This window comes from Motacilla alba, chromosome 1 (assembly GCF_015832195.1).
Source record: "Motacilla alba alba isolate MOTALB_02 chromosome 1, Motacilla_alba_V1.0_pri, whole genome shotgun sequence".
Classification (NCBI taxonomy): Eukaryota; Metazoa; Chordata; class Aves; order Passeriformes; family Motacillidae; genus Motacilla; species Motacilla alba.
Window position 1 is genome coordinate 29,295,093 of NC_052016.1, and position 12,068 is coordinate 29,307,160.

Below are 12,068 nucleotides of genomic sequence, written 5' to 3' on the forward strand. Positions count from 1 at the left end.
AGATTTTTAACTAGGATGACCACTGTAACTAGAGGGTGTGATTTTTTTTATCACCAGAATGGTACTGATGAATGCAGTCATCCTCCATGTTGCCTTTTGATTTTGCAGATTCCCAACGAGCCTTAAAAATCAAGATTCTTTCATAACCTAGAATCCAGCCTGCTACACTGCCTCAAAATGTCTTTGAGGAAGTTACAGCAGAGGAATCACTGCTTACTTTGAAGTTTCACCCAAAGTTCTGGTTTTTAAGCTATAGACAGGTGGTTCAAAATGCTCTGGTTACATCCTGGAAGCATTGGATCCTTATGACTTCAATTGTTGTAACAGGTTTGTTCAAAAGTGTGTAACTCAATAATCCATTGGTGTGTTGGTGATGCTGGTTCAAAAAACAGTTCAGTTTCAAGCACAACTGCTCAGATCTAGCTGTTTCTCTTCTCATCAATCACTCTAATGCAAGTAATTTTTGGACCTTTTTCAGAAGACGTGGAGGCATTGGGAAGGAAGAGCTTTCACCTGGATCATTTTCTTGATCTGGTTTTAATAAATAATTGCATCATCCCACCAAAGAATGTAACAAATCATAGACTGTGAATCCAAATGAATAGTTAAGGCACAAAATGGAAGACACCAGACCAGTTTTGCCACCAAAGAAAAGGCTGGGTGTAACAGCACCCAGTCATCAATGGGAAGCTTTATCTCATCCGACTTTGTCAGACTGGGAATGGCCTCTCCTCCTGCAGGTAACAAAAGGCTGAACCTATTCCCAGCTGTGGGCTCTGGCTCATTTTACAGAAATGCAGTCTTGTCCACACCTGATGTGGATAAAATCTGTGAAGGTAAGGGACCTGGTAATGCAGAGGTTGTGACTGCGGGTGGCTACTCAGAGATTACTTCAGTTCTGAAGCAGCTGAAGTGATTTCACCTATCTTACAGAAGCATGGCATTGAAGTATGGTAACAAACTGGCATTTTATTACCATTTGCAATGCTCCTGATTAAAGCATGCTTTTTGTAAACATTTTCACATTTGATTTCTACTTATATGAATTACCATGGAAACCAAACTTTTATCAGGCATGCTTGCATATTGAAGAGTGGAGAATTTTAAAAGCCTTTGTGATATGCTGTACTGTTGATGTTGAAGTACAATTGCCATGAAAACTATTAATGCTAGCTAGATGGACTGTTGAACCCATCTATGACTTGTAGCTCTCGTGCAAGTTTCCATACACTTTTTCCTGACATTTTTTAAATAGTAGCATTGCTTCTTTTGCTCCAACAAGAGTTTTCAGTTCTTTCGTTTATGGAGGTTCTCATTTCCTAATTTTTAAGTATTTTCTACTAATAAAATGTAAGACAGGGTTTTTTGTTGTTGTTTATATTGCCAGACTCTTGCCTGTTAAACATTACAACTTACCAAGTTATTTTAGAACCTCAGCTATGGCTGAGTACTTATCATTATTTTGAGCACTTATTATTATTTTAGAAATAAGTCCTATTCTGTATTTTTATTTCTTTTGCTGAAAAGAAACAGATGACACTGATTTAGACGAAGTTTTCACAGCATACAGGTAGCAGGGGAAACATATGGTCTGCCTTATCCAGCTTTCCTTGCCTTATCACCAACTGGGTAGGAACTAAGTGAAGGAACATTTCAGCCACTATATCACAAGTCTTTCAGAGTAACAATTTGACCGCAAGAGCAAAGTTGCAGCTTTCCATATTCCTAGGCTTCATGTTCCCTAGGGAGATTTTTGCAGACTAATACTACAACTTTTCCCACTTAAAAAGAAAAGGACGATCATGTGAGATGATGGGAAGGCAGGCTGCTTTTGGTTCTGGCTGTGGCAGAATTAAAAGTAATTTTCAGTTCTACCAACTGTGAGCATGCCCTTAACTCTGCATTTATTACACACATATGCCTTTATTTTTTAAGTGCCTTGCTCGCTCAGTGAACAAAACAGAAGAGCCAGGTTCAATGCTAGTGGAAAATGAAGCACTGGGATGTTTGTGGAGGCATCACAGAAGAGACCATCTAGGTTCTAGCCTTTTAGAGTAATTAGTCTCAACACTTGTCTTTTTATAGTAAACCAGAGTAGACACTAGGACAGTCAAGGGCATCTTTTTAAAAATATTCTCTAGTATTGTGGGTATCACTATACAGATGTCAGGTAGTAAGGAGTTATTACAAAGTTTATATTGTAGTAAAGTTATGGTTCTAGCCAAGTAAAAGGGAATACGTAAGGCAGGAAGCTTATCACAGCAAACTCCGTTTGCTCGTGACACACAGGAACAGGCAGCAGGCACGGCAGTGGCTTATCTGGCTGAGCGCTGAGTGAGCTTTGACCCATCCCGCAGGATCCCTGCACAGCAGGTAAGTGCTGTATCCCCGAATTCCCTCTTTGGGAAACAAATGGGGAAAGGTAAAGTGACGAGGCCATACAGCACGAAACAAGATCTCTATGCAGGATACTCTGGCTCGCTGCCCTGAGTCCTTCAGGCTGGCTCGAATCTCTCTCCGCCGGGGTTTCCTTACCAAGCCTGACGCTGCACAGGCGCTCAGAAAGCAAAGCTTGGTTTTACACCCTGGGCTGCCAGCACCCAGTGATCCCGGGCGAGGGACGACCCCTCCCTGGAGGCTTTATCCCCTTTTCTTTCCCCCGTGTAACAGCTCCAAGCCCGCAGGAGGCTGCCTCTGTCACTGAGCAGCCTCCTGAGCCAGGACCCCTGAAGGTCCGGGCTGGCACCTCCAGCCACTTGCCAAACACGGACGGGCCGGACGCGCTGCTGTTGCAAACAAGCTTTGCCGAGCTGGTGCTGGTTTGTAGGATTGCTCTGGTGTGAAAATCCCTCCAGCAAGGGCCGGCCGGTCTCACCAGCCCATTCCCTGCTTTGGAAACAGCAAAGAGCTGGTGGTGGCAGTTACATCCTTCGGTGATTCATGGGGACTGGACGGGGGTCTTTTGGGAGCCCCGTGTGTGTATACACACGAGGGTGTCTATGTATTACACACATATTTTCATGGGTGTGTTTTTCTCAGGTAAGAGAAAATCTTGAATTTCAGGACACCTCAGGCAGAGGCAACAACAGGGTGTGACCCCGGGCAGGGTGAGTGGCAGGGTCGCCCCAGTCAGGGAGAACGGAGGCAACTCGGCTCCGCTCTGGGATTGGGAGGGCGGAGGGCAGCCCCCACTGAAACACGGCTTCCCCGGGGATGAGGAGGAGGAAGATGAGGTGGAGGGCAGGAACAAGTAAAGCGCGGCCCAAGCACGGAAAACGGGGCCCGCGCCCTGCCAGCGCAGCCCTGTTTGCTCAGCTAATCTCGCGGGCAGGAAATTGCCTGGCGACTCATATTTATGGATCGTGAAGAGCTCCACGGCGGCCCCTCCGAGGACATCTCTGTGCCAGTTACCCGTTCTCGCCCGCTCACCCCCTGCTCTGTGCCTTTCCCTCCATCCCGGCTGCCCTTTGCCCGCCCCGCTCCCACGACCCCGGCCTGAGGGGAGCGAACCATTCAGCCCGCGGGGGTGCCCCGGCCCCGCCGCGGGGCGGGCGCTGCGGCGGGGGGCGGCTCCCGGGGGCGGCGGCGCTCCTGCAGCCGGGCGGGCGGCGGGGATCGGGATGCGTGGGGAGCGGCGGCGGTGAGTGCGGGGGAAGCGCTGTCCCGTGGGGTGGGTGAAGCCCTCCTGGGCCGCCAGGATGGCAAGAGGCGGCGGGGCCCCGCGGGGATGGAGAGACGGTCCCTCTCGGGTACGCAGAGCCTGGGCTGACACCGGCTCCGCTACTTGCAGCCGTCTCCGTTTTTTGGGCTACTTTTAAGGGAGTTTGTGCCACCATCACCCCCATCCACTCCCCCGCCTCCGCTCCCTTCGTACGTCTGACGGGTGGAGGCGGTGGAGTCCCCCCCTTGCCGCCCGGCTCTGCAGGGACCCCGCAGCTGATAGAGACGGGGCTCCCTTCCTCCCTATCCCTTTCGTCGCCAGACGCTTCTCCCTCTTTGTCCGGGTGTTCCCCCCGGTTCTGCCGCGTCCCCGCTGGCGAACAAAGCCTCTGCTCCGGGGGCGCCGGGAACATCCGTCCGAGGTCCGAGGAAGCAAGGGAGGAACGGCGGGGCTTGGCTTTGCTTGGTTTGGTTTTCCGTCGTAAATAATCTACCTGGTGGAGGGGAAGACATGGGACAAGGCTCTTTGTCCGCGATCCTTTGTTCGGCTGGTGGTTTATAAAGGCTCCTGCGGCTGTGAGAGGGCTGCCGTGCCCGGCGGGGATGGGTTCCCGGCGCTAAGCCGGCTATGGATGCCGTCTCAGCATCGCTGGAGTTTAGCGACAGGAACCCGGCGTTACGGCGGATCAGCTTGAGGATAGAAATCGGAGGTTTGGGCTCCATCTCCCCTGACAGATTAAGAGCTCCTAAATTTCCCCTCGTGTAGCCCTGTCAGCAGCCGGGTGGGATTCGGCGGCGCCCGGAGCCCCGCGCTCGGTGGTGGGTTCAGCTTGGAAATCAGAGCTTTTCTTGGGAAGATATCTGCTGCCCACAATCAGAGGGAGCAGAGGGCTGGTAATTACGGTCCCTGCTCCTTCTCCTGCCCCAAAGCTGCGTGAGGAATTCACCTATGTGCAGAAGTGTAAATAGATTGTCTGTGCTTACATAAAGACTCAAGAGATGGCTTTCTGCTCCTGCCACTGAGTGCTTGCTTGATCTCACACACATGGCTTTTGTCACCAGTTCCTTTTTCCCCCAAATGCTTATCTTGTCAACCTGTCATCTTGTCTCTGTGCCTTGACTCTGCACGTGCCCAAATCCTCTGTGTCTGCATCTTCAGGGCATCTGGGTGAACATGTTGCCAGTCAGAACATGGTGAATATTTCATTTTTGTGCCACACTTTCACTCTCTTTTGGAGGAAGAGGGACACAAGAGCAACCTTTTTTTGCAGATTTTCATGTTTAGTGAACGTTCTAGTTTTTGCATTCTCCATATTCTTGTGGATAATGTCCTCAAAAATAAGTTATTAACATGGGAAAGGATCAGAAATGGGAGGAAGTAAGGCTTGATAGAATGGAATTGCAAAGGGTGAGGATGGGCTTACTTTCCCACAGCAGAAGGAAGCAGTGTAGGAAACAAAGAAGATTAAGTGATGAGAAGATGGAAGAGTGCCTACCTTTACTGTCATGGGGAGGGGTAGTTTGAACTAAGCAGGTTACAGAAAAAGAGATACATTTAGGGCTGTCAAGTAGTAACATCCTACCCTTTCTATATAGTCCTTTTTACACAGTTCCTTTAACACACCAGTAATTTATTCTGCTTCCATTTTGACAAATGCTAAATTGACTCATTAATGTGTCTCTCTTTACTGAGGAAATGGAAATCTTTGCCATCAGCCAGGGCAGGAAGAGTGGTCTTTTTTTTTTTCCGTATCAGTTACTGTCTATGCTTATCAGATACAATTATCAACCATATCCTTGGAAGTAGTCAAAGGCATCAGTTGACTATTGTTGAGAAGCCATAAAGCCCATCATGAAAAATTTAAAGTATTTTGGGTTTAGATAGGAAGTGGAGATTGGATGAGCTAAAGTTAGCAGATCCATCTTGAGGCTGGAGTTGGATAAGAAGGGCGGAAGATGTTTAAATGGGAAGATTTTTTTTGTCTTTTCCACTTGAAGATCCGAAGAAAAGCTGAAATAATCAAAGTAGGTGTAGGCAAGTGCTAATGATTGTTAATGAAGAGATTAATGCTGTGTTCACTGTGTATTATTTCCATTTTAATTTGTTTAAATGAATGGTTAAATCTGGCATGTAATAACTGCCAGCAAGGTAAACAGTGTTTCCCACTGAATTAAACAAGCAGCTATAAAATGATGATCTGAGTGTTTTGAGCAGGTGCTGTTCATTTAGGATTTGTTTTAGACTGGTGGAGCACATCCAAGATGCCACAGAAATCCAAGGGGATTTTTCCCCCGGAGAAAGAAGGTCCTCCAGAGACTACAGTGTAGAGTGAACTGTGTAAATATGACCAAGATTGGGTTTTTTTCTTGCTTGGGTCTTGTGCAGGTGGAGTCAGTTTTTAAGTGAACCACTTCATTTAACTTCCTTTATTATAGTAATTAGTGTAACTGCAGGTGTAGCACCTCTGTTCCTCACCTGAGGGAACACAGTCCTGGGACCAGCTGACAAATGCTGCCCTGTGTTGGCTCAGGCAGACCCATGGCTTGGCAGCACAGCAGCCACAGCGGGTGCCACTTGAGCTGTCACTGCCGTGGTGGGGTTTGCCAAGCATGTGTGATAAGAAGCATTTAGTCTGGGGGCATGCTTGCTGCCCTGAGAGTGCTGGGAAATGAAGAAGCGTTAAAGAGCTAGAGGGGACATTTGGAAGTATGGGGCAAGCATCCCGGGAAGGAGACAAATTGAAGAGAAATGGCAGAGCGAAACAGGAGAGGCAAGAGCTGTCCAAGTAAGTGGGCACTAGAGAGAACTGATTAATGGAAGGAAGTGACAGGCACCAAGTGGCAGTGAAAGAAATCAGCACTGAGGAAAGCAGATCATGGGCAAAGGTTGCCTGAGAGTGGGAAAATGCAATATATGGGAGAAAAATGGTAAGGACATGCAAGAAAAAAAAAAAGAGTAAGAGTGGATGAAGCTGTTTTGATTAGTTTTTCTATCTGCTTAGATTTTCTGGGCCTTACCTACCTGTTCTCATTGTTTTTGTCAGGGGTGCCCTACGGGGTGCCCTAGGGGGCTAAGTTTGTCATGCCAAGTAGGGTGGGAACAGAGAAACTTCTCTTTAAGGTCTTTCTGCTCTTGTACAGAATTTCTGCTCCTGTATGATATGAATTTGGATACAAAATTGTTTTGCACTCAATACCCTTCCTGAAATTTTAGATGAAGAAAGTCTGTGTTTATTTGGCTTCAGGAATGAGAATTATATTGGTCTAGAGTATTTAAGTGTATTTATTTGTACACCAGCTATGTTGTTTGGTTTGGGTTTTTTAAGTCTGCACAGTAAGCAGTCACAGCCCAACAGCAGAGCTTTCTATTTGCCATCTCTGTGTGAAACTTAAAAGTTTCAGTTTGCAAATCTTTTGAGCATACTCAACTTTTCAATAGGAAAGGAGTTGATGAAATAGCATCAGAATGATACCAGAGAGTTTGTCACTACAGTCATCAGACAATACAGTCATTGGGTCAGATAACTGACTCTGGAACTTAACTACCAGAAAGGTACCAAAATAGAAAAGATGAGTATGGCTGGAGTTTGGCTTGTCCTCTGTCAACCCTGTCTTTCTGCATCATGAAAGGAATTTACTGTTTCAACAGAAATCTCTTCTAGTATGTTTCTACAAGTCTGCAGCTTTTGTTCGAGCAGAAAAGAATTAACTCTCCTTCTTCCTTGAACTTATCTCAGTGAGCTACTCCAGATGAAACGGTGGTTAGTGTGACTCTAAGATAAGGAGGGGCAGTGATGTCTACTAAAGTAATGCCGTTTGAGTAGGTGATCTAATATCTTGTCTTACCAAATGCATAGGAATTAGTTTAGATTCATTGAAATCAGTGCTTTAACAGTTTCAGTTTCAGGTAAGAGTAGCTATGTTATGGCACAAAAGTTAGAAAGCTTCAGCATTTTCCTCAGCATTTTTATTTGTGTCTCATACATCAATGGCTCACCCAGCCATAGTGTTTGTAGTCACCCAGCCATAGTGTTTACATAGTAATGAATGTTTTCATTTTTAAAGCACATTTAAAATTGTCAGCTGTCGTGACCCGATTAAAATGATTATGTCCATCTATTGGAAAGAGCAATTGATGTGGCAATGCCTGCAACATCAATCCTTATCAAATAGGAGAATGATGTTGTAACAGTAAGACAAGGTAATTAAAAATGGCATATTTAAGAGCAATTTTTGGAGTAGTCATGTGGGTTGTTACAGTAAAATATCTGTGGTTTATGAGTGGGATAATGTTACTCAGGGTATTTTCTGTTGCACTCTTATTTCTTCTTCTTCTCCAGTATCCAACATGATAATTTCGCACAGAAAGAGGTAAGCCATAAGAGCGACTTCCTCTGTAACTCCCTTTTCCACATTGGAAACCTGCAGGGTTGCAGGGGAGTGACTGACTCAAATATGATTTACAGATACTTGATTTTTAATTTATTTGGTGTTGCTGAAGGTGCCAAGCTGTGAGTTGTAGGAACTAAAAAAATCTGTCTGTAAGCAGACCTTATGCTCACTTGCATGCAAAGACCTATGTGTTGCAGGATTTATATCTTGAAAAGACAGAACAGATTTCAGGACTATGCTGGCAAGAAATTAGGTATAGTTTGGGATCTAGTGTATTATGTTGCGGGGTAGGAGGAGGAGGAAATGAAGAAGGATGTTTAAGGCAACCTTTAGATCACAGCCGTGCTGAGTTGTCCCGTTTTTGGCACAGACAACTTTGCTGTCTTGAAAAGATGTGTCCATTCATGGGTGCAGAATCTCCACCAAATTATGCAGGTGCCTTTCTGCGAATATATTGTTTTAGTATAACAGTGGGCTTGGGGAAAAGTGGATTTCCACATAAGTGTTTCAGAGGTAAACAGTAGTTCCAGTGAGTTTTAGTTTGCCATCAGATTGAGCCTATCAAGACTTTTGTTTATAAATAAGCAGAGTAAATCAGGAATAAAACCAGGTTTGATTTAATCAGGAGTAAGTATATTGTCCTCAGATTACACAGAGAAAAGGTAAATGAGCTTGGTGATGGAACAGTCTGTTTATGCACATAGGTGTGCTATACTGTGGGAAAATGGAATCTCCAGACTCTGAAGCCATCAGCACTCATTAACCAAATTTTGTTCAAAGTGTGAAAATTCAGGGGGCTTTCTTGCTTCCAAAACAGTGTGTCTTTTATTGGAATAGTAGAAACAGACCCTAATCACTTGAAAATCTTGTGGCAGAACAAATGAAACTCTAATGATGTGCAGGCAGTGCCAGTGATGGGCTTTTGTCCTCACCCTCCATCAGATGGGGTTTCATCTGTTTTCCAAGAGTGGCAATACACTGCTGTACGAGTTTCTGAACAGAAATGTCAGAGATAGTAGAGGTGCCAAGAGCTGTAGGGAGCCACTGTTAATGTTCAGCAAGAAACTGAAAATGAAAAAACAATGAAGAGCAAAAAAGCCTTAAAAGATAGATGGCCAAGTTTGAGTTTTGTTTGCAACTGTTTATTATCAGTCAGAGAAGGGCCTTGGCAATGCCCGAGGCACTGCAACCCTCTTGAATGGTAACATAAGAGCAAAGTGGGTGCCAGAGCAGACTCTGCTAAAGGGAGGTGGGTATCAGCCCAGGCAGAAGTAAAGAATAGGTGAGAAGCTTATGTCCTAGGAAAACTTCTCCCTAAATCTATGAATGAAATGTTGGGAAGTGCTGTGTACACGATAGTTTACTTGTGGCTTGAACTGCAGGTTTTGACTCCTACAATAAAGTGGCCTGGTTTTGGCTGGGGTACAGTTCATTTCTTCCTGCTAGCTGCTACAGCATTGTGTTTTGGATTTAGTATGAGAATAATGTTGATAACACACTGATGTTTTCAGTTGTTGCTATGTAGTGTTTCTATTGAGTCAAGTACTGTTCACCTTCTTATGCCACACCAGTGAGGAGGCATGGGAAGTTCGAAGGGGACATAGCTGGGACAGCTTGCCCAAGGGATATCCCACATCCTGTGGTATTATAATCAGCATATAAAGCTGGAAGAAGGGTTTCCTAGGGGTTTAATTCATTATTTTGCTTTGCTTCGCACATGGCTTTTGCTTTATCTATCAAACTGTCATTAATTTAATACATGTTATCTCTCTTTTATGATTCTCTCCCCCATCTTGGGTGGGGATTAGCAAGCAGCTGGAGGGCCTGAGTTGCCAGCTGGGCTTAAACCACTGCACAAGGGAAAGGAGTTCTTACTGTAAAGCCACCTAGTGTTATAATATCTTAAAACTGGAATCCTTTGTTTGACTCTCTGCTTGAGTTGTGAATCACTGTTTTTTCTGGTTGTTAGTGAAACAAAACTTAATTTGGCCTGAGCACTGTAGAGATGAAATATGATTGGTAATGCTGTATACATTCACTTCAGATGACTTTATAAATCCCAGATGAAATAACTTTGCTTTGTTCCAGACAAGGCAGAGTGTGGCATGTGCTCTGTAACAAGAGTCAGCCTTGCTGGAGGCCCTGCACAACCTCATCTAAAAGAATATGATTTCATGAGAGCAGATCTTGGATCTTGTGGCTCTTGTGCTGTTTGTTACATTAGCTCATTAATTCATTCATTGTTTCTTGGTTTTGCACACAGTGGAAAGTTTTTTAAAAAGTCCTTTTCCCCTTCAAATCCAATTATTACTAAGTGATGACTTCTCTGATCTCTCATCCTCTAGGAAAGGAGATGTGTTAAAAAATGCGGGTGCTAGAATGGTAGGTGCTGCTGCCTAACTCCCTCTTGTCCCCAACAAACTTCTCCTGTCGAAAAGCAAGCTGAGTTAACATTCAGGCAATGCAGTCAAACCTCCACTCAACACTCACCACGACTGGTTCAGCGACAGAGGCAAGAAAAGCTCTTTCGCAAGGTTTTAGTCCAGCGGAGTAACACAACAGCCGAAAGGAAATCGGACAGGAAAAGAGAGAGAATCTCGCGGAGCAGGCAGCTCAAGAAGGGGAAGGGTAGGGGCGGAGCTGAGGGCTGGGCAGAGGGGACTGGCCTCCAGGGGAAGGGGGATGGCTACCAGGGATGCCAAGCCAGTCAGGGGACAGGGGAAGGAGAAACCAGAGGAAGTTGTGACACAAAAGGTCCATTTGGGAGTCTGTTTTTCCCCGCAGGAGGTCTAACTCTAAGTTACTGATGTTTCTAGGGCTGAGGGCTTGAGGATTGACCAAGGGGAGAGAGTTCATGGGATGCTACAATGTGTAATGAGTTCTCAAACCTGAAATGAAACCATACAAATATTTACCTTTAAAAAAGGTTATTAGAAAACCCAAGTATTCACCAAACTGAATAAAAGATTGAATTTTTAATTGCATAGAAACCCTTCCCTTTCAGATGTGATCTCCTTAATGTTTGTCACATTGATTAAGTAGTAGCTGTCACCTCATGAGATAAGGAGGATGAGGTTTTTGGTGATCTTTACCATAAATCAGTAATATTAGAGACACGGGAAATGCAATGAATTTTCCTGTTATTTTAACCAACCCTTTGTTCTGTCTTGTAATTCCAAGTTGTTCCTGTTTTGTTTTTCTGTTTAATGATACAGTGATATCTTTGTTGCAGACATCTGTGAAATGTTGAGTGTCACTAGTTTTCTGTGTTAAGTTGAACATGGCCTGAAAAATTAAAATTTTGGTTCTTTTCTGGGGACGTGTGGGCACAAAGAGCAGTATTTTTAATAGAGATAACACAAGCAATATGCCAAAGTGTCAACATAGTGGCAGTATTAACTGGATTTGTGTCCTGATCCTTCAGTGTTTGATCTGCAGACAAGTGGGAGAGCCACTGTCACCTCTTGCTGGGGCCAGCTGCCTGTGGCTGCAGCTGTGCTAGGGGTCCAGGGGCAGTCCCCAACCCCGCTCCAGCAAAGCTGGGTGCCTGGGATGCTGTGCGGGCTTTGAGTTTGGAGGATCTGTGGCAAGCTGGAAGGAGGTAGGGAAGGGGTCTGTCAATGGGTTGGAAGACAAATGAGGTAAAAATGATGGTAAATGTCTCATGTCAATAAAATAACCTTTTGAGGATGAAAATTGGGTTGAAAAGCTCTCTGCTGCCCAGGTTCTTCCCCATCAGCTGCTCTGGAGAATTTCAGTCCTATTGTGCTGGAGAACCTGGCCAGGTGGGTGAGCCCCTTCAGGGGCTGCAGTGCTCCAGGGGGCTTCCTGTTCTCTGGCTCCTTGGAGAGTAGTGCCATTTTTGGGGAACAGTGGATTATGTGATCTTAAAGGAAGCTGCATCTTGCTGTGAAGGGCAGAATATGCACAATGGGGTTAAAACTTTCCTTAGGACTGAGAAATGACTTCTACAGAGAAAGAAAAAGCATTGCAAAGTGAGGCCAGCACAGGGGGAT

General features: G+C 45.2%; 1 protein-coding gene across 12 annotated transcripts in view; it reads left to right on the forward strand.

Moving 5' to 3' along the window:
• Positions 1 to 2,351: 2,351 nt before the first annotated feature.
• Positions 2,352 to 12,068, forward strand: part of PHLDB2 (pleckstrin homology like domain family B member 2) — a 66,331-nt gene continuing 56,614 nt past the window's right edge. For 5 of the 12 annotated variants that reach the window (XM_038130085.1, XM_038130077.1, XM_038130095.1 and 2 more), the window contains exon 1: positions 6,323 to 6,446. Coding sequence is in view for 2 of the 12 variants with exons in the window: in XM_038130042.1 (XP_037985970.1) it covers positions 6,410 to 6,446 (37 nt within the window). In the remaining 10 variants the exon portion in view is untranslated. The other 7 variants (XM_038130059.1, XM_038130025.1, XM_038130052.1 and 4 more) reach the window with 7 other exon arrangements.